Raw genomic sequence first — 26802 nt, forward strand, 5'->3', positions numbered from 1 at the left:
TATCCAATAGTAATAATAATATGCATATATTAGCATCTGGGACAGAGTAGTAGGCAGTTCACTCTGGGCACGCTATTCATCCAAAGTGAAAATGCTGCCCCCTATCCCTAAAAAGTTAATTCCTTTTCACATCTACATGCTGTCCTCCTCTCACCTTTTCAGTTCACTTGTGGACTTCAGTGCACAACACATCAGCTGTCTGTGACCAGGTGAAAAAAACGTTCTAAGCCAAACCTTCATATCATAACCGCTACACACAGCCTACATCGTTGTCACCATATTAGCTAATAACGTCGTAGTCAACATAGCTACTGGATCTAACACGTTAGTAAACCCTTTACAATCATGCAGTACAGTTTACAGTCGGCAAGCCGTTTAGCAGTTACACCGGCGGCCCCGGTGGCAATAAATTAATAGAACCAAAAGCTTACCTTGACTTGGAAGAGTTCCAGTGTTGGATAGCCATAGCCAGCTAGCTAACATATCATCCCTCTCTGTTTGAGCTGGGTGTTTGAGTAGGCTAAATGAGCTAGCTGCATTCGCTATCTTAGTGAAAGTGAAAAGAATACAACTAAATATAGGTAGCTCTCTTCCTCTCGCTCTCTCCTACTTCATTTTTTAATAAATAAATGAGTTCAAAACTGTTCAACTATTGTCTTTCTCTCTCTTTGAGTCAATTATTCACCACATTTTATGCATTGTATTGCTAGCTAGCTGTAGCTTATGCTTTCAGTACTAGATTCTCTGATCCTTTGATTGGGATAGGTTGGAGGACATCCTCTGGAAGTTGTCATAATTACTGTGTAAGTCTATGGAAGGGGGTGAAAACCATGAGCCTCCTAGGTTTTGTACTGAAGTCAATGTACCCAGAGGAGGACGGAAACTAGCTGTCCTCTGGCTACACCCCGGTAATACCCTACAGAGTGCTGTTTAGCGTACGTCCTGCTTAGGTGAGAAAAGGGCAGGGGTTAGGGGGTGCTGAAAAAAACAACCTTAAGAGCAATGCCCACTTTGGGTGTGACCCACTGAGTGCATAATTTGAGAATGTGTTAGCCACAAAGAGTTAGCTGAAAGGAAGAAGGAGGGTAGCAGGCATGCTAGAAGAACCGGTCACCTGCAGGAAGAAGATTTTTGCTCTAGCTTTTTAGCTTAAAATATAGAGATTTTTATTGTATTCATATTTAGATTTTTATTGTACCTAAAGTAAAATTCTAAGAGGAATCCTTAAGGTTATCTCATTGATAGAAGTGTGTTAAAGTAGTTGTTAGTTTTTTTTACACCATCTAAGGGACTGATCATCCTGAGGCGGGAGACAAAAAACAACTTTATGAAGTTGTAGAAGGTAAGAAACCGTTTTCCTTGTTATTGAATGTTGTGCTAAAATTGTAATAGACCACAAAACAAAAAGTTGGGTTTAGTTAAGGGCACTGAAGGTGTCTATCAATTTAATTCACTGTTGAGTTTCTGAAACCCTGTGTCGTCATAGAGTCTCACTAAACACTCACTAAACCCTAAACCTCAACTAAATTTTGTAATAAATAATGTGGAAATTGAGCAAGTTGAGATGACTAAACTGCTTGGAGTAACCCTGGATTGTAAACTGTCATGGTCAAAACATATTGATGCAGTAGTAGCTAAGATGGGGAGAAGTCTGTCTATAATAAAGCGATGCTCTGCAGCACTATCAACAAGGCAGGTCCTACAGGCCCTAGTTTTGTCCCACCTTGACTACTGTTCAGTCGTGTGGTCAGGTGCCACAAAAAAGGACTTAGGAAAATTGCAATTGGCTCAGAACAGGGCAGCACGGCTGGTCCTTGGATGTACACAGAGAGCTAATATTAATAATATGCATATCAATCTCTCCTGGCTGAAAGTAGAGGAGAGATTGACTTCATCACTACTTCTATTTATGAGAGGTATTGACATGTTGAATGCACCGAGCTGTCTGTCTTAACTACTGGCACACAGCTCGGACACCCATGCATACCCCACAAGACATGCCACCAGAGGTCTCTTCACAGTCCCCAAGTCCAGAACAGACTATGGGAGGCACACAGTACTACACAGTACTACACAGTACTACACAGTACTACACAGTACTACACAGTACTACACAGTACTACATGGAACTCTATTCCACATCAAGTAACTGACGCAAGCAGTTATATTAGATTTTTAAAAACAGATGAAAAAAAACCACCTTAGTGGGGACTGTGAAACACAAACATTGGCACAGACACACGCATACACACACACACACACTATACATACACATGGATTTTGTACTGTAGATATGTGGTAGTGGTGGAGTAGGGGCCTAAGGGCACACAGTGTGTTGTGAAATCTGTGAATGTATTGTAATGTCTTTAAAATTGTATAAACTGCCTTAATGTTGCTGGACCCCAGGAAGAGTAGCTGTTGCTTTGGCAGCAGCTAATGGGGATCCATAATAAATACAAATACAAGTGCATGGCGTTTTACTCTAGGTTTCTGAAATAGACTTGATTAATTGAGGATTTTTAGCATCTGGTTAATTAGTCTATCGGGAACCCGAGTGGCTGGTATAAAGTAACCTAACCGGAGACCCAACTATAGGTACTAAGTGCATTGGTAGGAGTCACAGGGAGGGGTGTCTCAGGGCTAAAATGTGTAAAAACCTGTTTTTGCTTTGTCATTATGGGGTATTGTGTGTAGATTGATGAGGGAAAAAAATGATTTAATCAATTTTAGAATACGGCTGTAACGTAACAAAATGTAGAAAAAGTCAAGGGGTCTTAATACTTTCCAAATGCACTGTACTTTGTCAAGGTGTACGGCCTGTCAGACGACCTGGCCAATCAACTGTGGATAGTGCTGCAGCAGGCCATGGGCAAGGCTGGAGGCCGCAGTGACGCTGGTGCAGTGCATCCCAACACATTACAACACCTTGACAGGTTATTCAAGCTCTACCACAACACTGTGTCCATCAGGGTGCAGGAACTGGCTGCAGAGGACATGACGGCCAACAAGACTGTGTCCCTCCTCACCTGGTTCCTCAATTAATACTTACAAAAGTAAGTCTATACTACCCTCTCTGTGACTCGTACAGACAATTGTAAATTGTTTAGATAAGATTTTACATGAATCAAAGGGCAGTACAGAATAAAGCCAATGTCAAATCAATTATTTTCTACCTTCAGTCGTGCTTCTACTAAAACTCCAGATCTAACTGGGTTATCAATAAATCATGGGATTTATGTCTGTTACTTGGTCTTAGCAGGTGAATGATTTTTTTTCAAATGATTATACTAGTTAGCTAGCTATGACTCCATACAGAATTAAGCTAGCGTTTTGATTAAAAATTAAAATAGCTTGCAAAATAACTTTACCTAAAACCTGTTTGGGATAGGGGGCAGCATTTTCACGTTCGGATGAAAAGCGTGCCCAGAGTAAACTTCCTGCTACTCAGGCCCAGAAGCTAATATATGCATATTATTAGTAGTATTGGATAGAAAACACTCTGAAGTTTCTAAAACTGTTTGAATGATGTCTGAGTATAACAGAACTCATATGGCAGGCAAAAACCTGAGAAAAATCCAACCAGGATGTGGGAAATCTGAAGTTTGTAGTTTTTCAACTCATTGCCTTTCTAATATACAGTGTAAATGGGGTCATATTGCAATTCCTAAGACTTCCACTAGATGTCAATAGCCTTTAGAACCTTGTTTCAGGCTTCTACTGTGAAGGAGGAGAGAATAAGAGCTGATTGAGTAAGAGGTCTGGCAAAGTGCCATGAGCTCAGTCTCGCGCACACCCGTGAGAGGTAGCTGCGTTCCTTTTCCTTTCTAAAGACAAAGGAATTCTCCGGTTGAAACATTATTGAAGATTTATGTTAAAAACATCCTAAAGATTGATTCTATACATAATTTGACATGTTTCTACGACTGTAATATAACTTTTTGGACTTTCGTCTGAACTTGCCCACGCCTCCTGAGTTTGGATTTGTGAACTTAACGCGCGAACAAAAAGGAGGTATTTAGACATAAATTATGGACTTTATCGAACAAAACAAACATTTATTGTGGAACTGGGATTCCTGGGAGTGCATTCTGATGAAGATCATCAAAGGTAAGTGAATATTTATAATGCTATTTCTGACTTCTGTTGACTCCACAACATGGAGGGTATCTGTATGACTTGTTTTTGTGTCTGAGCGCCGTACTCAGATTATTGCATGGTGTGCTTTTTTCGTAAAGCTTTTTTGAAATCTGACACAGCGGTTGCATTAAGGAGGAGTATATCTTTAATTCTGTGCATAACACTTGTATCTTTTATCAAAGTTTATGATGAGTATTTCTGTAAATTGACGTGGCTCTCTGCAAATTCGCCGGATGTTTGAGGCACAACATTACTGAACATAACGTGCCAATGTAAACTGAGATTTTTGGATATAAATATGAACTTTATCGAACAAAACATACATGTATTGTGTAACACGAAGTCCTATGAGTGTCATCTGATGAAGATCATCAAAGGTTAGTGATTCATTTTATTTCTATTTCTGCTTTTTGTGACTCCTCTTTGGCTGGAAAATGGCTGTATGTTTTTTTTGTGACTAGGCTCTGACCTAACATAATCATATGGTGTGCTTTCGCTGTAAAGCCTTTTTGAAATCGGACACGATGGGTAGATTAACAAGAAGTTAAGCTTTAATTTGGTGTATTGCACTTGTGAATGTATGAAAGTTAAATATTTCAAAAATATATTTTTGAATTTCGCGCTCTGCCTTTTCAGCAGATGTTGTCGAGGGGTTCCGCTAGCCTTAAGAAGTTTTAATCGATTTTGGTAGCTAGTATCAGACTACAACGTTAGTTACAAACCCTTAATAACAATGACTTGGACAATCACTTGCCTAGTTAAATAAAGGTAAAAAAAACATTTGCTTCCAAAATGTATTACAAAGAAGAAAAAAATACTTGCTACCTAGCCACAAAAGAAAGACATTTAAACGTACCCACTATGACAGCTAACAGCTAGGATTCATTGGTGGACATTGGACAATCAGTCTGTGGTAAACTGGTGACGCACGTCGTGATTGACAGGTGGTTGCGCTAGACAACACGGCCCATGTGAGCTGTCACCAACCAACCAACCAGTGTAGAGTATGCTGGTCTATGAAAACCAAATCTAATTGGTTATAAGAAACAGGTCCCACCTCTCAGAGCTTCTGCCCTCTCTCCTTGATTGCACATCTACAAATACTTTTTTCACTGTAGGGTGCTAAAGTCCTGCCAAAAGTCTGTGAGCAAAATTGACATCCGCAGGTGCAATTATTGTTTAGAAATATTAACTTACAACTACACTTTTTTTCCCCTTCATGTTCACAACTCATCAGTTACACACTTGCAAATTGTGTTTACAACTACAAATCTATTGTACATGCTCAAATCATTGTCAATGATTTACATCCATACAGGTTTATCTGCCCAGCTTAGACCACTGAGGTATAATAACAACTGGAGACTGCATCCAAGATGTCCAACCTTAGTTTTTTCAAGGTAATCTACTAGCGTTCGTATACGCCGATACATGGACCGTCTATATCCGGGTTGTATCCAGGTTATAAGGACCAACATCTCATGTGCACTAGCATCGAGTTCCGGTCATAGCAACTTTGATCAATGGAGGAGGAAATGGCGTCCCCCTGAGAGGGCAAGAACGAGATGTATGTTAGGAGAAGTGCAATATTATCACAAGGAGACGTATACTTGGAATACCGAGGAAGAATGGAAGGAAAGAGGTGGAGGTTGAAGAGAGTGAGGGAGGCAGAGGGTGGGATTGAATCTGTTGAAGATGGTGGGAAAAAAGGGAGATGGTAGGTCGAAGAAGGCTGGTGGCAAGTGCAAACAGAGTGAGCCGTACACCGGATCCAGTTCTGGAGGAGAAATGGAAGTGAATGAGGGGAATTACCAGAGGTGGCAGGTTTGGTGAGGTTCTTGGAACCCGAGCCTTGCACCGATGGTCAGGATAAAGATGAGTCTGTTACGGTAGGAGTGAAATTTTTGGAGAAAGTGGACCCCTGCCTTTTGACTCATTCATATGTGGTTTCAGGGTGCGTGAAAATGGAGTTGGGTGCTGAGTCGTCGATGAAGGTAATAGATAAAAAAATAAATATATCTGCCTCAGTGACAATTATTTTAATAATTCAATGGATGTTTTGTGCACAAAGCTGATGACTAAAGTGCAGTGCTTGACTTGGACTGAAATAGGTTCTGGTACAAACTTTAGGTGCAGGAGCTCCACAATACTTTTTGAGCTAACATTCTATAAGATGAACAGGAGCTCAAGCAGTAGAAAATGTGAGGTGCTGGTACTCATCTCTGGTGAGCTCCTGCCCAAGTCAAGCAATGATAAAGTGTCTTTATTATGCATTTGAAATCTGACTTCACTATGTGGTCGTGTATGGAAATTCGCTTTCTGGGACGGGTGTCAGTTAAACTGCAGTACCGAAGCCAAACTGTAGGAGCAGTCGAAACCGTGATTCTAGACCGGAACCGTGGCACCTTGGGATAGACAGTCAGCCTTGAATATACCCTATCTATGCAACCTGGAACGTGCCAGAGCGTCCGACGTAGCCTACTACCCAGCGTGTAGTAGCCAGCTAACTTGGTGTCGTTGAAATCGCTGCTGAAATGTTTTTGAACTAAAATATATTTGAAAAGTAGCCATTTGAAGATACTACGTGAGTTTAATTGTTGATTTCACCTGTTATCAAACTATTTAGCTAGCTAGCTGTCTGACCAACATTATCTAGCTAGCTAACGTTAACATAGCTAACTAGCCGGCGCTTCCACAATTTGCTGCTAGCTAACGTTAGCTAGCTAGTATAGCTAGCTAGCTAACGGCAGGATAAGCGGACAGTTAGTTAACGGATGAATGTCACAACTAGCTATATTAACAAACAAGCCAACTGGCTAGTATCTTTCTGCCTTGGAATTCACAAAGTTGATCCGGAATTAACGTTAGCTGACATCAAAGATATTTATAACTAACCCCTTCTGTCTGTGCTGATATCTTGCTTGGAGACCATGATTCCGTTGATTCAGGTTGGTTGCGTTTCAGGCTGTGTTTTATGCAGTCGTGCTGCGCATCTGTCATTGGCCAAACTCAAATAGCACTGCTTTATCACACCATCACGTTACTAGATTTTTGCTCACTGAATGGAACAAATGTTTCCCACCCACTTGTCACATCTGTTTGAGAGAAGGTCCTTTCTAAGTAGCTCATGAGAGTGGGTGGGTCCTTTCTACCTAAGTAGCTTACGAGAGAAGGTCATTTTATTATAGTTGCCTGTGTGCTTCAATTTTTATCATGTGATGATGTTTTGGTGATGTTTTGTCATGCGTTTTCGACTGTAGAGTACCTCTGGCAGAGTCATGGCAGAAGCTCACCAGGCTGTGGCGTTCCAGTTCACCGTCTCTCCAGATGGCATTGATCTGCAGTTGAGCCACGAGGCCCTGAGACAAATCTACCTGTCTGGCCTGCATTCCTGGAAGAAAAAGTTTATCCGCTTCAAGGTGCTCCAACACTTAAATTGTATTCAAACTTTGTCTCAAGGGAAATTTGCCACCAGGCATACCAATACCAAGTTATACAGATCACGTAAATACAACCAACAGTGACGTTGATGTGTCAAACAGCTGAATATAATTTCCTCCACAGAATGGGGTGATGACTGGGGTGTACCCTGGCAGTCCCACCGGCCTGATGTTAGTGGTGGGGCTGTACATGGGGAGGGCAAAGTACGTCCAAGCTGACCCTTCCTTGGCACTGTTCACCAAAGTGGGTGCTCACCTGCCTGTTAGGTAAAGTATATAATCACATAGATAAAATGACAATTGATGGATGTTTATGGCCAGTAAGTGATGCTTTGCCTCTCTCCTTGCAGTCGCTATATGTCCTTTGAGAAGCAGCAGGTGGTTGGCGGGGTGCTAGTTGGCACAGGGCTCTGGGTGGCTATTTTTTTCACCATGCGAACTGCACTCAAGTGGCTGCTCTCCTGGCATGGATGGATGTATGCCCGTCACGGCACCGTGCCATGGAGAACGCGCATCTGGCTGGTGAGTCGACTGCAAACGACCATGTCACGTGTTGCCTCGTGGGAAACCAATGCCGGGTAGAGGCGGGGGCTACAGAAATATTATACCTAGAAGGATCATATGTCAGAAATATCTTCCCCAGACCAAATAAACAAAAGACTGGTGCAAAGAAAATATATATATGATCCTTTTTATTTGAAGGTAGACTTCTTTAACAGACCAGGCCATATTTATGAGTGCAGGTCCTGGTGAAAATCTTCTCCGGGAGGCGGAATCCCCAGTTGTACAGCTTCCAGACATCGTTACCACAGCTCCCTCTGCCCTCGGTGAAAGACACCATCAATAGAGTGAGTGACAGAAACAAAACACATCTCCGCTTAACCATCTTTTTTTTTTTTATGGATTATAACCATTTACTAGAGGGGTACAATGTGGCTATTTATAGAACTCCTGAAGGTGTGCAATGTTAGATTGTCATACATGTTTTCTCTGCTAGTACCTTGAATCTGCCCGTCCGCTCATGGACGACGAACAGTACTTGAGGATGGAGGGTCTTGCCAAGGATTTTGAGAAAGGCCTGGGTCCTAAACTTCAGTGGTACCTGAAACTCAAATCCTGGTGGGCTACAAACTATGTAAGTCACATTTTAATTAATATTGTTTTCATCAGATTTTCATAGATAGCTTCATTTATTTTCCATAGCTTTTCGTATGATTCCGACATGTCCATCTTCCTGCTTGTCTTGCTGTTCTCAGGTCAGTGACTGGTGGGAGGAGTACATCTACCTAAGAGGCCGTGGACCAATCATGGTCAACAGCAACTACTATGCAATGGTAAGAGTCAGAACTAGCATTATATATAATCAAGTTGCTAGGAATGTAATAATATCACAGACTTACTGAACCCAGGGGCGCAACATCACGAGACTTCCGGGAACGCTTGTGAAACAGACCAGACAGACCAGGCTGGGGTTTGAGAAGTGAAAAATGATTCAAAAGCTATTTATTTTCTCGAAATGTAAAGGCACAACCTAGATTGGAGCCAATGTCTTAAGTAGTTGAACATGTTATTACTCCAACCTCGTGAAACTGACACGTTTAAATATTTGTCAAAAACCATTAAAACATACAATCTACCTGCAGTGAAGCCGCTTAACATTTACATGACATTCAGTCATCTAAAAGACTCCCGTCCAGAGCAACTCACAGGAGCAACCAGGGCACGTCGACAGATCTCCCAAAATGGGGACATGAACCAGCGACCTATCGGCCGCCGGCCCCCAACCGCCAGGCCACCAACCCTCCAAGATCCCCCCACAGTTCCTGAGAGCTGCCCCTCAACCATCCAAGACCCCCCCTGAAGAAATCAACCTCCCACCATTCCACACACCCAAAACCCCTCCAAGCCACCGTCCCTCAATGCCCAAACCAACAAAATGAACAAAATAGAAAACCAAAGGAAAACAACAGACATCAAGGACAACAGTAATCTAAACAGCAAGGCCAACTGGATAAGTTTCAGTGCATGGCAATATTTACGTGTGTGTGCACATGTGTGCATTTGAATGCGTGTGTGTGAATATGCATGTGTACATGCGTACAAGCACCTGCGCGGCATCAGGTGCTTGACAGTCTTTGACTGTCATTCTATCCCCCCAGTCAGCAACTCCACTCCCACTTGTCTCCAGTTCCACATCTTAACCCTCAGCTTCCCTCAGCCTATCCCACCTATCTCTCCTGGCCACCCTCTTCAGATTTCTACACACCATATATCTTTCAACCATGTTGTGACACACTTTGAATCTATCTAATGGAATAGAATCCACAGATTGCTAGTTGAAGATTAATACTTTTACTAAGACTATTAGTAATTGACTGACCTGGTCTCTCCAGATATCCCAACAATGCTATTTCTAGGGTAAATTTTAGATTAATGTTCAGATTTTTCAGCCATTCCTGAACCTGAGACCAGAAACAGGCTACCTGAGGGCAATACCAAAACAAATGGTCTATTGATTCTGTATCCTCACAACAAAATCGGCAGAGCTAAGGGCTAAGGAGTTCATCAGGTTGCTGGCGAGAGCAGTGATGCTAACGAGAGTAGTGAAACTAGCGCACTGCTGGCGAGAGCAGTGATGCTGGCTAAGGAGTTAATCAGGGTGCTGGCGAGAGAAGTGATGCTGACTAAGAAGTTCATCAGGGTGCTGAAGAGAGCAGCGATGCTGGCAGGAGCAGCGATGCTGGCTAAGGAGTTAATCAGGGTGCTGGCGAGAGAAGTGATGCTGACTAAGAAGTTCATCAGGGTGCGGAAGAGAGCAGCGATGCTGGCAGGAGCAGCGATGCTGGCTAAGGAGTTAATCAGGGTGCTGGCGAGAGAAGTGATGCTGACTAAGAAGTTCATCAGGTTGCTGGCGAGAGCAGTGATGCTGGCGAGAGCAGTGATACTAGCGCACTGCTGGCAAGAGCGGTGATGCTGGCGAGAGTGGTGATACTAGCGCACTGCTGGCGAGAGCAGGGATGCTGGCAAGAGCAGTGATGCTAGCACACTGCTGGCTAGAGAAGTGACGCTGGCGAGAGCAGTGACGCTGGCGAGAGCAGTGACGCTAGCGAGAGCAGTGATACTAGCGCACTGCTAGCGAGAGCAGTGATACTAGCGCACTGCTGGCGAGAGCAGTGATACTAGCGAGAGCAGTGATGCTGGCGAGAGCTTGCGAGAGCAGTGATGCTAGCGAGATCGGTGATGCTGGCGAGCAATTTTCCCATGAATAGACAGGTATTTACCTCTCCATGTTTGCAGGATCTTGTCTATTTTTACTAGTTTTCTTTTGAAATTCATTGTGGAGAGCTCATTTATATATTTTGTGATATGAATACGAAGTATGTCTACTTCCCAGTCAGCACATTTTGTGGGTAAACTACAATGTAAAAGATCCAACATGTAATATGGTACACTTATCATAATTAGGATTTAGTCCAGAGAGGCCAGAAAAGTTATCTGGATCTTCAATGAGACATTGCAGGGATCTAGCTTGCGGACTTAATATAAAAACAATTATATATCGAAGGCCGATACGTATAGCTTATTAAAGAGCAGTGATGCTAGCGAGAGCAGTGTGCAGGTTTCTTCTTTCTTCTCATCTTATTCAACTGTCACCATGCACCTGCAACAGAGACAGCTCAGACGTGCGACTGGCGTTTTTAAATGTTATATGGAAGGGGTGCTTTTGATTTGACAGCCTGCACATGCTCAGTTCGGTGCGAGACAACCGTTAGATCCGATGACGTGTTTCTACGCATGAGCTTAGCTAGCCAACGCCTCCATGACATCGCCTACAAGTATGATCAGGGATTTCTATTGGAGAAGCACTTTTAGCCTATTTTCATACTGTACTGTCTTTGATAAGTATGTGTTATTATATGTTTATGGATGTTTACCAATTTGGCAATTCATCAGACTCTATTTGATCAGATTCTCTTGGCAATATTTCTCTTTATCCATTGTAGATTTTCATTCAGTGATTGTCATATTTTTCTCCATTCTCACTCCCTCTCTCTTAGGACTTCCTGTATGTGTTTCCCACCAGTCTGCAGGCCGCTCGGGCAGGCAATGCTATCCATGCCATCATGCTGTACAGGAGAATGCTGGACAGAGCGCAGATCAAACCGGTAAATAACCTTCACTTTTGGTCACTGCTTCTTATCTGTTTGCTTTATGACCATAGTGTGTGTTCCTCTTCCCTCTGTATTTAATACCCAATGACATAAATATGGTTGTTTCTGTTTCACACTTGCGGACGGGATGTTTTCTCTGGTGCAGCTCTTTGCACTGGATAAAAGAGTTCCTCTTTGCTCCGCCCAATGGGAGCGCTTGTTCAATACGTCCCGCCTCCCAGGCCTGGAACGGGGTAAGAGGAGGGAGCGTTACTGTCACAGACCAACTTTGGATCCAGCTCACCCCTTATCCCTCCCACCCATTCCTCTCCCCATGGAATTCCTGTTTCACCAGCATGTTCCATAAAAACAAACTCATGAATGCAGGCCAAATAGGTGATACATAACTGTTTGGTACTGTCTGACACTGTAAGTGATTGTAAGTCCTTATTGGAATTACTGTTTTTGCACCTAGTGTTATTGTACAGGAATCTAGTTTATTTTGACCCAGACGACCATATTTCTCAAGTCTGTAACATGCTGGTGAAATAGGACCAGCTATCTCAAACCCTTCCCCATCCCCTCCAATCATTCCCTTCAATTTGTTGTATTTTTTAAAATCCCCACCCATCTGTCTTTCTTCTCTTCCGTGGGAGAAATGTTCCCGTGAGCCGTTCTGGTTCCTCCATCAACCCCCCACCCCTGTAGCTCCCCTCCCGTCAGTTTCTAGGAGAGCAGGCTTTCGTGCTTTGGTCATTTTTCATTTTTTTTTTTCTATTTTCCTTTTTGCCTTTCAGCTCATGCTTCAAAATACCATTCCAATGTGCTCAGCGCAATATGAGCGCATGTTCAACACCAGTCGTATCCCAGGCGTAGATACAGGTAGATGGCCACTTCTTCCTCCCCAGTCTCTCAATCACACAGACTAAAGCACTTCTAACAACCATAGAACGGGTGTAACCAATTGCAGATTGAATAGATTATTTGATCATTTTATTATTTAGCAACGTGTACATTAAATGTACGCAGACTATGCACAAATATATCCAGTCAATGTGCACTTTTCATACAGGCCAACTGGCATCGCAGGATGGAGCTGTTTTCTCAGTGCCAAGTTGACATAACAGATTGGCTATTTAGGGCAATTTTTTTTTGTGACCGAGGCTACAAAGTGTCCTGAATTAGACCCCCATAGACTCCCATGATTCATTGCAATCCTCTTCATTGTGTGTTTTTAACTTTTGTTTCATGCCAAAGAATCCCACTGCAGTTCTGACTGCTGCTTGGAAATGACATCAACCATAGTTTGTGCTTTAGAGCACTCTCTCCCAAGTCTTTCACTTGAAACAACAGTTCAGAGCACATTTAGTCTCTCCAAGGTATCTGCTTGATACTCTGTCTTAGTTGCTAGAGAACCCCTTTTTAGCCATGTTGTAGTACTGCAGTTTCCACCTGTTTGTTGTGCTAATTCTTCAGTAGGTCCACATTGTGTGAATAGTTTATCAGAGCTCCTTTAAGCCATAATCATATTCTAGTTTAGATTTAGTTGGAAGTTACACAAAGTTATCCCTTCCTACCCTTGTGCTTGTCCAGACACCATCCAGCATATGCAGGACAGCAGGCACATCGTGGTGTACCACCGGGGGCGCTACTTCAAGGTGCCCATGTTCTACGACGGTCGGGTGCTGTCGCCCAGGGCCGTAGAGCAACAGATGGAGCGCATCCTGGCTGACCCCTCTGAACCCCAGCCGGGGGAGGAGTGCCTGGCCGCCCTCACTGCTGGGGACAGGTACGCTAACGCTACACATGTAATGTATGCCATTTAGCAGATGCTTTTATCTGACGCGACGTGTCCATTTTGGGTAGCCCAGCTGGAATGGAACTGCCCGTTACAAGCGCCCTGCTCAACCAACTGAGAGACACCTTAACAAACACCCACCATCTCAGATTGTTGTGAAATCGTTTCTGAGAAATTAACTTAAATGATTGCACCCGAATTGCCAATTTTTTTTAATTATAGGATTCGTATAATATTCAATAAATATAGTACATTTGGGTCCAACAATGAGTAAGACATGAGGATTTAACAGAAATGTTAAAAAATCACTCACAGGCCCCCTCCCATACACCACGCCCCCCCCATACCCCACGTCAATCCCAACCCACAAACAGACCGAAATGGATCAACCCAAATATTGAAGGTGGTGTAAAAATCAACTGTCTGTAATAAATTATTTTATCAAAAAGTTTCCCCAATGGTATGTTCACCCCACTTGGCAGGTTGCCCTGGGCAGAAGCCCGCGAGGCCTACCTGAGACAGGGCAGGAACCAGCAGGCCCTGGACACTGTGGAGAAGGCTGCCTTCTTTGTGACCCTGGACGACACAGAGCAGCGTTACAAGGCTGAGGATCCTGTCCGGTCCCTGGACAGCTACGCCAAGTCCCTGCTGCACGGCAAATGTTACGACAGGTGAGACCGAGGGCTCCAATCCTCCATATTATGCACAAGGGAGTGTGGGAAACGCGCTCTACAACGCGCTCTGTTATTGTTATTATCATCTACCTGAGCCCTCATTTATTCTACAGATTACCCTTTACAAAAAGTTTCAAGAATAAGCTGTTATAACAACTTATGAATGTTACTGAATATTTATAAATTGTTTAGACGTTTTCAGAAATGTTATGAATTAAATGACTTTTAAATGCTTGAGTTTGTATCTTACTTCATGCTCAAGCACTGGTTTGTGTTTGTCTTTTTCCTGTAGGTGGTTTGATAAGTCCTTCAACCTCATCGTGTTCAGGAACGGGACCATGGGTCTGAACGCAGAGCACAGCTGGGCAGATGCCCCCATCATAGGGCACCTCTGGGAGGTAGCTAGCAGAGTAGAGCCCTTCTGCCTCTTTAGTTGTGTTCATGTTTACAGTGTGTCTGTATAGGTTATCAGGAATAGATAGCGGGCAGAACAAATGGTGCATGTCTCTAAATGATGTTGTTGTCTAATTGTAGCATGTGCTGTCCATGGACCCTGTGAAGCTGGGTTACACAGAGGACGGCCACTGCAAAGGAAACCCCCACCCGTCCCTCCCAGGCCCTCAGAGGCTGCAGTGGAACATCCCAGCTGAGGTAGCCTACCACAGGGGGTTTGGGTTAAACTACAATGTTGTAGGGATGTTCCCCTTTTCAAATGTGATTTATTGTTTTCAGAATTATCATCAATTAATGTACATCAGTCATGTACACACAGGCCTTTCCATTCTGTTTCATTGTTATAATGATCAAATCTGATCCCCAGTGATCCTGTCTGTTTGGTACAAGTGTGATAATAGACTAGACAGTAGAAATACCTTCAGATTTCACATCTTTAAGCCACCTGAGCTCTAATCTTTCTGAGAACCCCCCCCCCCTCCTCAACTGTCTCATCTCAAATCTTCAAATGAAATCAAGAACTGAGGCTCTTTGATCAAATACATCAGAGACCCCAAGTGAAATGGGCTGATTCACAGTGTCTTTGTTCCCCGTGTGCGGTGCCTCAGTGTCAGACGGCCATCGCCAGCTCTCTGATGGTGGCCAAGGCCCTGGCAGACGACGTCGACTCCCACATCATCCCCTTCAACTACTTCGGGAAGGGCCTGATCAAAAAGTGTCGCACCAGCCCCGATGCCTTCATCCAGATCGCCCTGCAGCTGGCTCACTTCAGGGTAGGGTCCTTATCTCTGCCCCTGTTGACTGGCAACAGTAAAGAGGATCAGCTGATTGGATTAGTCCATTGGCTGATTAGCCAACTAGGCAATTGGAAGGAAGGAGGGTAGGAAGTATATATGAAAACCCAGGTAGGGAATGTAGCTTCCTTAGGACATGTGAATGAATACCAGTGTTAAGAGATGGTGCTGTAAGTAGCTGTCAACAATCTGTAGTTTGATGAGATAAAAATCCTCCTTAATGAGGACGATAGCTATATTATGTCTTTATTATGTCTTATACTACTGTATGTGTTATAATATGTTATAACCACATTACAGGACGGTTAACTGAGTCTGTACTGTAGTTATAATATGTTATAACCACATTTCAGGACGGTTAACTGAGAGTTTACTCTAGTTATAATATGTTATAACCACATTACTGGACAGTTAACTGAGTCTGTACTCTAGTTATAATATGTTATAACCACATTACAGGACGGTTAACTGAGTCTTTACTCTAGTTATAATATGTTATAACCACATTACAGGACGGTTAACTGAGTCTTTACTCTTAAAAAAATGTCAACCTGACTTTCCTTATTCACCCCTGAGTGGATAAATGTTTTATTAAATTTGATTAAATTGAATTTGTCTTCCAGGACAAGGGGAGGTTCTGTCTAACGTACGAGGCGTCCATGACACGCATGTTCCGAGAGGGTCGCACAGAGACGGTGCGTTCCTGCACCGTGGAGACCTGTGCCTTCGCCCGCTCCATGGTGGAAGACAACCCGGTAAGGATCTTGGTTCAACTGTGATGGTGGATCTGTGAGCATTACAGGAACTGAAAAGTTGTGGGTCAGTCCTCCATGAAAAATATATATTTTTGGGCATAAAAAAATATATACATACACACGCATACATATATATATACCAAAAAAATGTATGCCCCCCCAAAAATGCAACCAACTATTTCCATATCTTTGCTCATGGGAGAAATGGTTAGATTGTGATATCTGGATGTGATTGGCCAAAAGAGACCGATTCCACCTTTACTTAGTAGCCCTTTACTCCTCTGTTTCAGAGGTTGGGTTGAATGCGGAAGACACATTTTGGTTGAATGCATTCAGTTGTGCAAATGACTAGGTATGCCCCTTTCCTTTCATCTTGTCTCCTTGTCTCTTCCTACCATTCCTTGTCTTCTCTGTAGAGAGAGCTGCGACTGAAACTGTTGAAGGAAGCTGCGACGAGACACCAGCAGCTCTACCGACTGGCCATGACTGGAGGAGGCATTGACCGCCACCTCTTCTGTCTCTACGTGGTCTCCAAGTACCTGGGGGAGGACTCGGCCTTCCTCAAAGAGGTCACATGCAGTATTTTGACTTGTGAATGTTACTATTCATCTTTACAGTGGAATGGAGGTGTTTGTGTGTTTTTAGTTTTGATACGGTTTGTTTTCCTTTGAGAGGTGTCCATGTTAAAGCGTGTGTCCTCTCCCATAGGTGCTGTCAGAGCCCTGGAGGCTGTCTACCAGTCAGACTCCCCTCCAGCAGGTGGAGTTGTTTGACCTGGCCAGACACCCGGAGTACGTGTCCAGCGGGGGAGGCTTTGGTCCGGTGAGTTCCCTGCCTGGCCTCAAAAGGGCCCTCTACTCAAAATGAATTAGGCTTTAAAGTAGCATTAAAGATTGTCAGATGTTTTCAGACCAGATTCGGGAGTGATCTGCCGCCTTTAAACATAATCGCACAATCTTATTGTCTGTGTTCTTCATCCTGGTGTTCAAAAATCTTACGCAACACATCACGCAAAACAGCCACAACTATCAGTAAGCGTGTCCATGATTGAGTCTTTGAATGAAGAGATTGAGATAAAACTGTCCAGTTTGAGTGTTTGTTGCAGCTCGTTCAAGTCGCTAACTGCAGCGAACTGAAAAGAGGAGTGACCCAAGGATGTGTGTGCTTTGGGGACCTTTAACAGAATGTGACTGGCAGAACGGGTGTTGTATGTGGAGGATGAGGGCTGCAGTAGGTATCTCAGATAAGGGGGAGTGAGGCCTAAGAGGGTTTTATAAATAAGCATCAACCAGTGGGTCTTGTGACGGGTACACAGGGATGACCAGTTTACAGAGGAGTATAGAGTGCGGTGATGTGTCCTATAAGGGGCATTGGTGGCAAATCTGATGGTCGAATGGTAAAGAACATCTAGCCACTCGAAAGCACCCTTACCTGACGATCTATAAATTACGTCTCCGTCATCTAGCATGTGTAGGATGGTCATCTGAATCAGGGTTAGTTTGGCAGCTGGGGTGAAAGAGGAGCGATTACGACAGAGGAAACCCAAGTCTAGTTTTAACTTTAGCCTGCAGCTTTGATATGTGCTGAGAGAAGGACAGTATACCGTCTAGCCATACTCCCAAGTACTTGTATGAGGTGACTACCTCAAGCTATAAACCCTCAGAGGTAGTAATCACACCTGTAGGGTGAGGGGCATTCTTCTTACCAAACCACAACCACATTTTTTTAAGGCATCTTTGACCAACAGATGCATATCTGTATTCCCAGTCATGTGAAATCCATAGATTAGGGGCCTAATTAATTTATTCCAATTGTAACTCTGTAAAATATGCGAAATAGTGTGGGAAAACCTGTAAAACAAATCTTAAATAAAATTTAAAAAATACATTTTAAAGGGCCCAAGTTTTCTCAAATTTTAGCAATTGAAAATCCAGTAGGATATAGTGTGATTATCTCTGTGCTGCAGTGTAATCCTTTTCCACACGCTGATTGTGTTTCTCTCTTTGTGTGTCAGGTGGCAGATGATGGATATGGTGTGTCCTACATCATCTTGGGAGAAAACCTCATTAACTTCCACATCTCCAGCAAGCACTCGAGTCCTGAGACGGTGAGTTGGCTGATCCACATGGTCTATCTTGAATGTTGCTTTCAATCAGCTGTCCTCACTTGAAACAGAGACATCGCTATCGCCTGGGTAACATACAGACCTGAATAACATACAGACCTGGCTGACCAGCCACTATTGATACCAACTGCATATCCATATAGGTTATTTTGTATCAGTTTGCCTTAGAACATGTCCATATCTGAAGTTTTATTGTGTCAGACTTGTTTTAGCATACGTGATCTGAATATCATAAAGATCTGTATTGTGTACAGACTTGTTTTAGAACGTGTCACATTCTAAAGTTTTATTGTGTCAGACCTGTTTTAGAACGTGTCCGATTCTAAAGTTTCATTGTAGTCACCTTGTTTTAACATACGTGTCCTGAATTACATAAAGATTTTATTAGTGTACAGACTTGTATTAGCATACGTGTCCATGACTAACATGCTGTACCGTGCCAGCTTATTGATACCAACGTGTCCATATCCATATAGGTTATTTTGTATCAGTTTGCCTTAGAACGTGTCCATTCTAAAGTTTTATTGTGTCAGCTTGTTTTAGAACGTGTCCATTCTAAAGTTTTATTGTGTCAGCTTGTTTTAGAACGTGTCCATTCTAAAGTTTTATTGTGTCAGCTTGTTTTAAAACGTGTCCATTCTAAAGTTTTATTGTGTCAGCTTGTTTTAGAACGTGTCCATTCTAAAGTTTTATTGTGTCAGCTTGTTTTAGAACGTGTCCGTTCTAAAGTTTTATTGTGTCAGCTTGTTTTAGAACGTGTCCGTTCTAAAGTTTTATTGTGTCAGCTTGTTTTAGAACGTGTCCGTTCTAAAGTTTTATTGTGTCAGCTTGTTTTAGAACGTGTCCGTTCTAAAGTTTTATTGTGTCAGCTTGTTTTAGAACGTGTCCCTTCTAAAGTTTTATTGTGTCAGCTTGTTTTAGAACGTGTCCATTCTAAAGTTTTATTGTGTCAGCTTGTTTTAGAACGTGTCCATTCTAAAGTTTTATTGTGTCAGCTTGTTTTAGAACGTGTCCATTCTAAAGTTTTATTGTGTCAGCTTGTTTTAGAACGTGTCCATTCTAAAGTTGTATTGTGTCAGCTTGTTTTAGAACGTGTCCATTCTAAAGTTTTATTGTGTCAGCTTGTTTTAGAACGTGTCCGTTCTAAAGTTTTATTGTGTCAGCTTGTTTTAGAACGTGTCCGTTCTAAAGTTTTATTGTGTCAGCTTGTTTTAGAACGTGTCCGTTCTAAAGTTTTATTGTGTCAGCTTGTTTTAGAACGTGTCCGTTCTAAAGTTTTATTGTGTCAGCTTGTTTTAGAACGTGTCCGTTCTAAAGTTTTATTGTGTCAGCTTGTTTTAGAACGTGTCCGTTCTAAAGTTGTATTGTGTCAGCTTGTTTTAGAACGTGTCCATTCTAAAGTTGTATTGTGTCAGCTTGTTTTAGAACGTGTCCATTCTAAAGTTGTATTGTGTCAGCTTGTTTTAGAACGTGTCCATTCTAAAGTTGTATTGTGTCAGCTTGTTTTAGAACGTGTCCATTCTAAAGTTGTATTGTGTCAGCTTGTTTTAGAACGTGTCCATTCTAAAGTTGTATTGTGTCAGCTTGTTTTAGAACGTGTCCATTCTAAAGTTGTATTGTGTCAGCTTGTTTTAGAACGTGTCCATTCTAAAGTTGTATTGTGTCAGCTTGTTTTAGAACGTGTCCATTCTAAAGTTGTATTGTGTCAGCTTGTTTTAGAACGTGTCCATTCTAAAGTTGTATTGTGTCAGCTTGTTTTAGAACGTGTCCATTCTAAAGTTGTATTGTGTCAGCTTGTTTTAGAACGTGTCCATTCTAAAGTTGTATTGTGTCAGCTTGTTTTAGAACGTGTCCATTCTAAAGTTGTATTGTGTCAGCTTGTTTTAGAACGTGTCCATTCTAAAGTTGTATTGTGTCAGCTTGTTTTAGAACGTGTCCATTCTAAAGTTGTATTGTGTCAGCTTGTTTTAGAACGTGTCCATTCTAAAGTTGTATTGTGTCAGCTTGTTTTAGAACGTGTCCAATCTAAAGTTGTATTGTGTCAGCTTGTTTTAGAACGTGTCCATTCTAAAGTTGTATTGTGTCAGCTTGTTTTAGAACGTGTCCATTCTAAAGTTGTATTGTGTCAGCTTGTTTTAGAACGTGTCCATTCTAAAGTTGTATTGTGTCAGCTTGTTTTAGAACGTGTCCATTCTAAAGTTGTATTGTGTCAGCTTGTTTTAGAACGTGTCCATTCTAAAGTTGTATTGTGTCAGCTTGTTTTAGAACGTGTCCATTCTAAAGTTGTATTGTGTCAGCTTGTTTTAGAACGTGTCCATTCTAAAGTTGTATTGTGTCAGCTTGTTTTAGAACGTGTCCAATCTAAAGTTGTATTGTGTCAGCTTGTTTTAGAACGTGTCCATTCTAAAGTTTTATTGTGTCAGCTTGTTTTAGAACGTGTCCGTTCTAAAGTTTTATTGTGTCAGCTTGTTTTAGAACGTGTCCGTTCTAAAGTTTTATTGTGTCAGCTTGTTTTAGAACGTGTCCGTTCTAAAGTTTTATTGTGTCAGCTTGTTTTAGAACGTGTCCGTTCTAAAGTTTTATTGTGTCAGCTTGTTTTAGAACGTGTCCATTCTAAAGTTTTATTGTGTCAGCTTGTTTTAGAACGTGTCCGTTCTAAAGTTTTATTGTGTCAGCTTGTTTTAGAACGTGTCCGTTCTAAAGTTTTATTGTCAGCTTGTTTTAGAACGTGTCCGTTCTAAAGTTTTATTGTCAGCTTGTTTTAGAACGTGTCCGTTCTAAAGTTTTATTGTCAGCTTGTTTTAGAACGTGTCCGTTCTAAAGTTTTATGTGTCCATTCTAAAGTTTTATTGTGTCAGCTTGTTTTAGAACGTGTCCATTCTAAAGTTTTATTGTGTCAGCTTGTTTTAGAACGTGTCCATTCTAAAGTTGTATTGTGTCAGCTTGTTTTAGAACGTGTCCATTCTAAAGTTGTATTGTGTCAGCTTGTTTTAGAACGTGTCCATTCTAAAGTTGTATTGTGTCAGCTTGTTTTAGAACGTGTCCATTCTAAAGTTGTATTGTGTCAGCTTGTTTTAGAACGTGTCCATTCTAAAGTTGTATTGTGTCAGCTTGTTTTAGAACGTGTCCATTCTAAAGTTGTATTGTGTCAGCTTGTTTTAGAACGTGTCCATTCTAAAGTTGTATTGTGTCAGCTTGTTTTAGAACGTGTCCATTCTAAAGTTGTATTGTGTCAGCTTGTTTTAGAACGTGTCCATTCTAAAGTTGTATTGTGTCAGCTTGTTTTAGAACGTGTCCATTCTAAAGTTGTATTGTGTCAGCTTGTTTTAGAACGTGTCCATTCTAAAGTTGTATTGTGTCAGCTTGTTTTAGAACGTGTCCAATCTAAAGTTGTATTGTGTCAGCTTGTTTTAGAATGTGTCCATTCTAAAGTTTTATTGTGTCAGCTTGTTTTAGAACGTGTCCATTCTAAAGTTTTATTGTGTCAGCTTGTTTTAGAACGTGTCCATTCTAAAGTTGTATTGTGTCAGCTTGTTTTAGAACGTGTCCAATCTAAAGTTGTATTGTGTCAGCTTGTTTTAGAACGTGTCCATTCTAAAGTTGTATTGTGTCAGCTTGTTTTAGAACGTGTCCATTCTAAAGTTGTATTGTGTCAGCTTGTTTTAGAACGTGTCCATTCTAAAGTTGTATTGTGTCAGCTTGTTTTAGAACGTGTCCATTCTAAAGTTGTATTGTGTCAGCTTGTTTTAGAACGTGTCCATTCTAAAGTTGTATTGTGTCAGCTTGTTTTAGAACGTGTCCATTCTAAAGTTGTATTGTGTCAGCTTGTTTTAGAACGTGTCCATTCTAAAGTTGTATTGTGTCAGCTTGTTTTAGAACGTGTCCATTCTAAAGTTGTATTGTGTCAGCTTGTTTTAGAACGTGTCCATTCTAAAGTTGTATTGTGTCAGCTTGTTTTAGAACGTGTCCATTCTAAAGTTGTATTGTGTCAGCTTGTTTTAGAACGTGTCCATTCTAAAGTTGTATTGTGTCAGCTTGTTTTAGAACGTGTCCATTCTAAAGTTGTATTGTGTCAGCTTGTTTTAGAACGTGTCCATTCTAAAGTTGTATTGTGTCAGCTTGTTTTAGAACGTGTCCATTCTAAAGTTGTATTGTGTCAGCTTGTTTTAGAACGTGTCCATTCTAAAGTTGTATTGTGTCAGCTTGTTTTAGAACGTGTCCATTCTAAAGTTGTATTGTGTCAGCTTGTTTTAGAACGTGTCCAATCTAAAGTTGTATTGTGTCAGCTTGTTTTAGAATGTGTCCATTCTAAAGTTTTATTGTGTCAGCTTGTTTTAGAACGTGTCCATTCTAAAGTTTTATTGTGTCAGCTTGTTTTAGAACGTGTCCATTCTAAAGTTTTATTGTGTCAGCTTGTTTTAGAACGTGTCCATTCTAAAGTTTTATTGTGTCAGCTTGTTTTAGAACGTGTCCATTCTAAAGTTTTATTGTGTCAGCTTGTTTTAGAACGTGTCCATTCTAAAGTTGTATTGTGTCAGCTTGTTTTAGAACGTGTCCATTCTAAAGTTGTATTGTGTCAGCTTGTTTTAGAACGTGTCCATTCTAAAGTTTTATTGTGTCAGCTTGTTTTAGAACGTGTCCGTTCTAAAGTTTTATTGTGTCAGCTTGTTTTAGAACGTGTCCATTCTAAAGTTTTATTGTGTCAGCTTGTTTTAGAACGTGTCCGTTCTAAAGTTTTATTGTGTCAGCTTGTTTTAGAACGTGTCCGTTCTAAAGTTTTATTGTGTCAGCTTGTTTTAGAACGTGTCCGTTCTAAAGTTTTATTGTGTCAGCTTGTTTTAGAACGTGTCCGTTCTAAAGTTTTATTGTGTCAGCTTGTTTTAGAACGTGTCCGTTCTAAAGTTTTATTGTGTCAGCTTGTTTTAGAACGTGTCCGTTCTAAAGTTTTATTGTGTCAGCTTGTTTTAGAACGTGTCCGTTCTAAAGTTTTATTGTGTCAGCTTGTTTTAGAACGTGTCCGTTCTAAAGTTTTATTGTGTCAGCTTGTTTTAGAACGTGTCCGTTCTAAAGTTTTATTGTGTCAGCTTGTTTTAGAACGTGTCCGTTCTAAAGTTGTATTGTGTCAGCTTGTTTTAGAACGTGTCTATTCTAAAGTTGTATTGTGTCAGCTTGTTTTAGAACGTGTCCATTCTAAAGTTGTATTGTGTCAGCTTGTTTTAGAACGTGTCCATTCTACAGTTTTATTGTGTCAGCTTGTTTTAGAACGTGTCCATTCTACAGTTTTATTGTGTCAGCTTGTTTTAAAACGTGTCCATTCTACAGTTTTATTGTGTCAGCTTGTTTTAGAACGTGTCTATTCTAAAGTTTTATTGTGTCAGCTTGTTTTAAAACGTGTCCATTCTACAGTTTTATTGTGTCAGCTTGTTTTAGAACGTGTCCATTCTAAAGTTGTATTGTGTCAGCTTGTTTTAGAACGTGTCCATTCTAAAGTTGTATTGTGTCAGCTTGTTTTAGAACGTGTCCATTCTAAAGTTTTATTGTGTCAGCTTGTTTTAGAACGTGTCCATTCTAAAGTTTTATTGTGTCAGCTTGTTTTAGAACGTGTCCATTCTAAAGTTTTATTGTGTCAGCTTGTTTTAGAACGTGTCCATTCTAAAGTTTTATTGTGTCAGCTTGTTTTAGAACGTGTCCATTCTAAAGTTTTATTGTGTCAGCTTGTTTTAGAACGTGTCCATTCTAAAGTTTTATTGTGTCAGCTTGTTTTAGAACGTGTCCATTCTAAAGTTTTATTGTGTCAGCTTGTTTTAGAACGTGTCCATTCTAAAGTTTTATTGTGTCAGCTTGTTTTAGAACGTGTCCATTCTAAAGTTTTATTGTGTCAGCTTGTTTTAGAACGTGTCCATTCTAAAGTTTTATTGTGTCAGCTTGTTTTAGAACGTGTCCATTCTAAAGTTTTATTGTGTCAGCTTGTTTTAGAACGTGTCCATTCTAAAGTTTTATTGTGTCAGCTTGTTTTAGAACGTGTCCATTCTAAAGTTTTATTGTGTCAGCTTGTTTTAGAACGTGTCCATTCTAAAGTTTTATTGTGTCAGCTTGTTTTAGAACGTGTCCATTCTAAAGTTTTATTGTGTCAGCTTGTTTTAGAACGTGTCCATTCTAAAGTTTTATTGTGTCAGCTTGTTTTAGAACGTGTCCATTCTAAAGTTTTATTGTGTCAGCTTGTTTTAGAACGTGTCCATTCTAAAGTTTTATTGTGTCAGCTTGTTTTAGAACGTGTCCATTCTAAAGTTTTATTGTGTCAGCTTGTTTTAGAACGTGTCCATTCTAAAGTTTTATTGTGTCAGCTTGTTTTAGAACGTGTCCATTCTAAAGTTGTATTGTGTCAGCTTGTTTTAGAACGTGTCCATTCTAAAGTTGTATTGTGTCAGCTTGTTTTAGAACGTGTCCATTCTAAAGTTGTATTGTGTCAGCTTGTTTTAGAACGTGTCCATTCTAAAGTTGTATTGTGTCAGCTTGTTTTAGAACGTGTCCATTCTAAAGTTGTATTGTGTCAGCTTGTTTTAGAACGTGTCCATTCTAAAGTTTTATTGTGTCAGCTTGTTTTAAAACGTGTCCATTCTAAAGTTTTATTGTGTCAGCTTGTTTTAAAACGTGTCCATTCTAAAGTTTTATTGTGTCAGCTTGTTTTAAAACGTGTCCATTCTAAAGTTTTATTGTGTCAGCTTGTTTTAGAACGTGTCCATTCTAAAGTTTTATTGTGTCAGCTTGTTTTAGAACGTGTCCATTCTAAAGTTGTATTGTGTCAGCTTGTTTTAGAACGTGTCCATTCTAAAGTTTTATTGTGTCAGCTTGTTTTAGAACGTGTCCATTCTAAAGTTTTATTGTGTCAGCTTGTTTTAGAACGTGTCCATTCTAAATTGTTTCTCCTCTGTCCAATAGGATTCTCATCGTTTTGGAAACCACATCAAACAGGCCATGCTCGACATCCTGGCCTTATTTCAGCTGGATGCAAATGCCTTGGCGTGACTTTCTTTCTCCCCCCTACCTGAACCTGAACTTGAACTCTTCCATAGGCTTACTCAGATGAAATTCTGTGTTATGATTTTAGAATGTGTTTAAAAATCATATAATATTAACAAAATAAGAGTGTATAGGAATGATTATAGGGGTGTTTTTGCAATTTTTTAAGTTGTGTATTGCATGCTAGCTCACAGACCCATGCTGCCATGTGTTGTCCTATGTTAAGGTTATGCTCAGCTCATTTCAAAGTGCTGGTGCCTTAATGCACTGTGGTAGTTGAAGTGAGATTTGGAGAGTGAAGTGACCAAATGGCCGTGAACATTTCAGTCAGCGCTTACAGTACACCCGCTGTCTTGCGTGCAATTCTTTTCAGCTGCTAGCTATGTATTTTGAACTGCACAAAAGCATTTTGGTTTCTGGGTTTTAATATCGGTTGTTGTTTTAACCATTGCTCTGTGTACCACCAAGTAAAGGACTGTTGGGCAGGGGTACAGTACCCATTTTAGGACAACTTCCATGGACAGGTGATGCTGTCCTAACATGGACACCATAACAGCCTAGAGTCTGACACATTTCAATAGTATGGTTAGTGACAGTTGAAGGATCATACTTAAGGCCCAGTTGCCCAGACACGGACATAAGTCCTGGACTAAAAAGCACTTTATATGGATATTCTCCTTTCAACATGTTTTTCTGCCCAGGACTATGCTAAATCTGTGTCCAGGAAACCAGCCCTCTATGTACTACAGTATAACTACCGTTGGTAAAGTCTTAAAGGGATAGTGCTACATTTTGGCAATCAAGCCCTTTTTCTACTTACCCAGAAGCACATGAACTCATGGATACCATTTTTATGTCTCTGCTAGCTGTACCTATAGACTTCCAGTCATTGCGCTAACGCTTGTTAGCAATGCCTCACCGAACTACCTTCAACTTCCTTCAAACTACACCATGAGGCATTACACGTCACATTTTCTTTGTTCGATGTAAAGTATAATTACAAATATTTACACTTGATCATTTTAATTTCAAAAGAATTAGAAATATCATATAGCAATAGAAATGTCTGCTGTAGAAGGTATTCCTTTGTTGCTAAGGCGATAGCAAGGCGATAGCGTTACATGTTTCGTTATAAATATGTAAAACAGCATATATATACCAAAATAAAAGTGTATGTTATCAGTGGATTAATAGTGGTATACTTGTTTGACATTTTTGCTACACTGTCAGGAACGAGTAACACAAGCAATTCACGCTATTAAATGTGATAAACTGTGTACACTACCAATACACTTTGATTTGATGTCAGCCCAACTGCCATAGCCGTTCTAACCCAGAAGATGGATCTCTTTAATTAGAATACCAGTACATTCACTTCGGCCTTTCTCCTGTGTCCTCTTCACCCTGAGGCTGTAATCTACTAGAAGCCTGGTAGGTATGACGGGTGGATGTACA

The 26802-nt window shown here is 41.0% G+C and overlaps 2 protein-coding genes across 3 annotated transcripts in view; one reads left to right on the forward strand and one right to left on the reverse strand.

The window, feature by feature from the left end:
* The window catches only part of cars1 (cysteinyl-tRNA synthetase 1), a 35864-nt gene extending 28734 nt beyond the window's left edge, over positions 1-7130 (reverse strand). The window contains exon 1 of the mRNA XM_071400626.1: positions 7033-7130. Within this exon, the coding sequence (XP_071256727.1) occupies positions 7033-7069 (37 nt within the window). The 5' untranslated portion in view covers positions 7070-7130. The remainder of the gene's footprint in view (positions 1-7032) is intronic.
* On the forward strand, positions 6582-26534 carry cpt1aa (carnitine palmitoyltransferase 1Aa (liver)). 2 transcript variants are annotated; one of them, XM_071400629.1, is made up of 19 exons: positions 6582-6721; positions 7398-7556; positions 7702-7844; positions 7928-8099; positions 8321-8425; positions 8575-8712; positions 8834-8911; positions 11636-11743; positions 11895-11982; positions 13322-13517; positions 14009-14197; positions 14493-14598; positions 14735-14851; positions 15262-15426; positions 16071-16202; positions 16619-16771; positions 16911-17024; positions 18217-18309; positions 25267-26534. In XM_071400629.1, exons 2-19 carry the CDS (start codon positions 7416-7418, stop codon positions 25351-25353), a joined length of 2325 nt encoding a protein of 774 aa, XP_071256730.1. In that variant the 5' UTR covers positions 6582-6721; positions 7398-7415; the 3' UTR covers positions 25354-26534. The 2 variants fall into 2 exon arrangements, with proteins under 2 accessions (XP_071256730.1, XP_071256731.1); XM_071400630.1 differs by lacking the exon at positions 11895-11982 and adding an exon at positions 12526-12610.
* Positions 26535-26802: the final 268 nt, after the last annotated feature.

Source organism: Salvelinus alpinus, chromosome 5 (assembly GCF_045679555.1).
Source record: "Salvelinus alpinus chromosome 5, SLU_Salpinus.1, whole genome shotgun sequence".
Classification (NCBI taxonomy): Eukaryota; Metazoa; Chordata; class Actinopteri; order Salmoniformes; family Salmonidae; genus Salvelinus; species Salvelinus alpinus.

Bases quoted from the DNA above. Each gene is read 5' to 3' on its own strand.
- cpt1aa (XM_071400629.1), top strand. From the start codon at position 7,416: ATGGCAGAAGCTCACCAGGCTGTGGCGTTCCAGTTCACCGTCTCTCCA. The intron at 7,845-7,927 runs GTAAAGTATATA...CTCTCCTTGCAG, and splicing joins GGTGCTCACCTGCCTGTTAG to TCGCTATATGTCCTTTGAGA. The intron at 8,713-8,833 runs GTAAGTCACATT...TGCTGTTCTCAG, and splicing joins CCTGGTGGGCTACAAACTAT to GTCAGTGACTGGTGGGAGGA.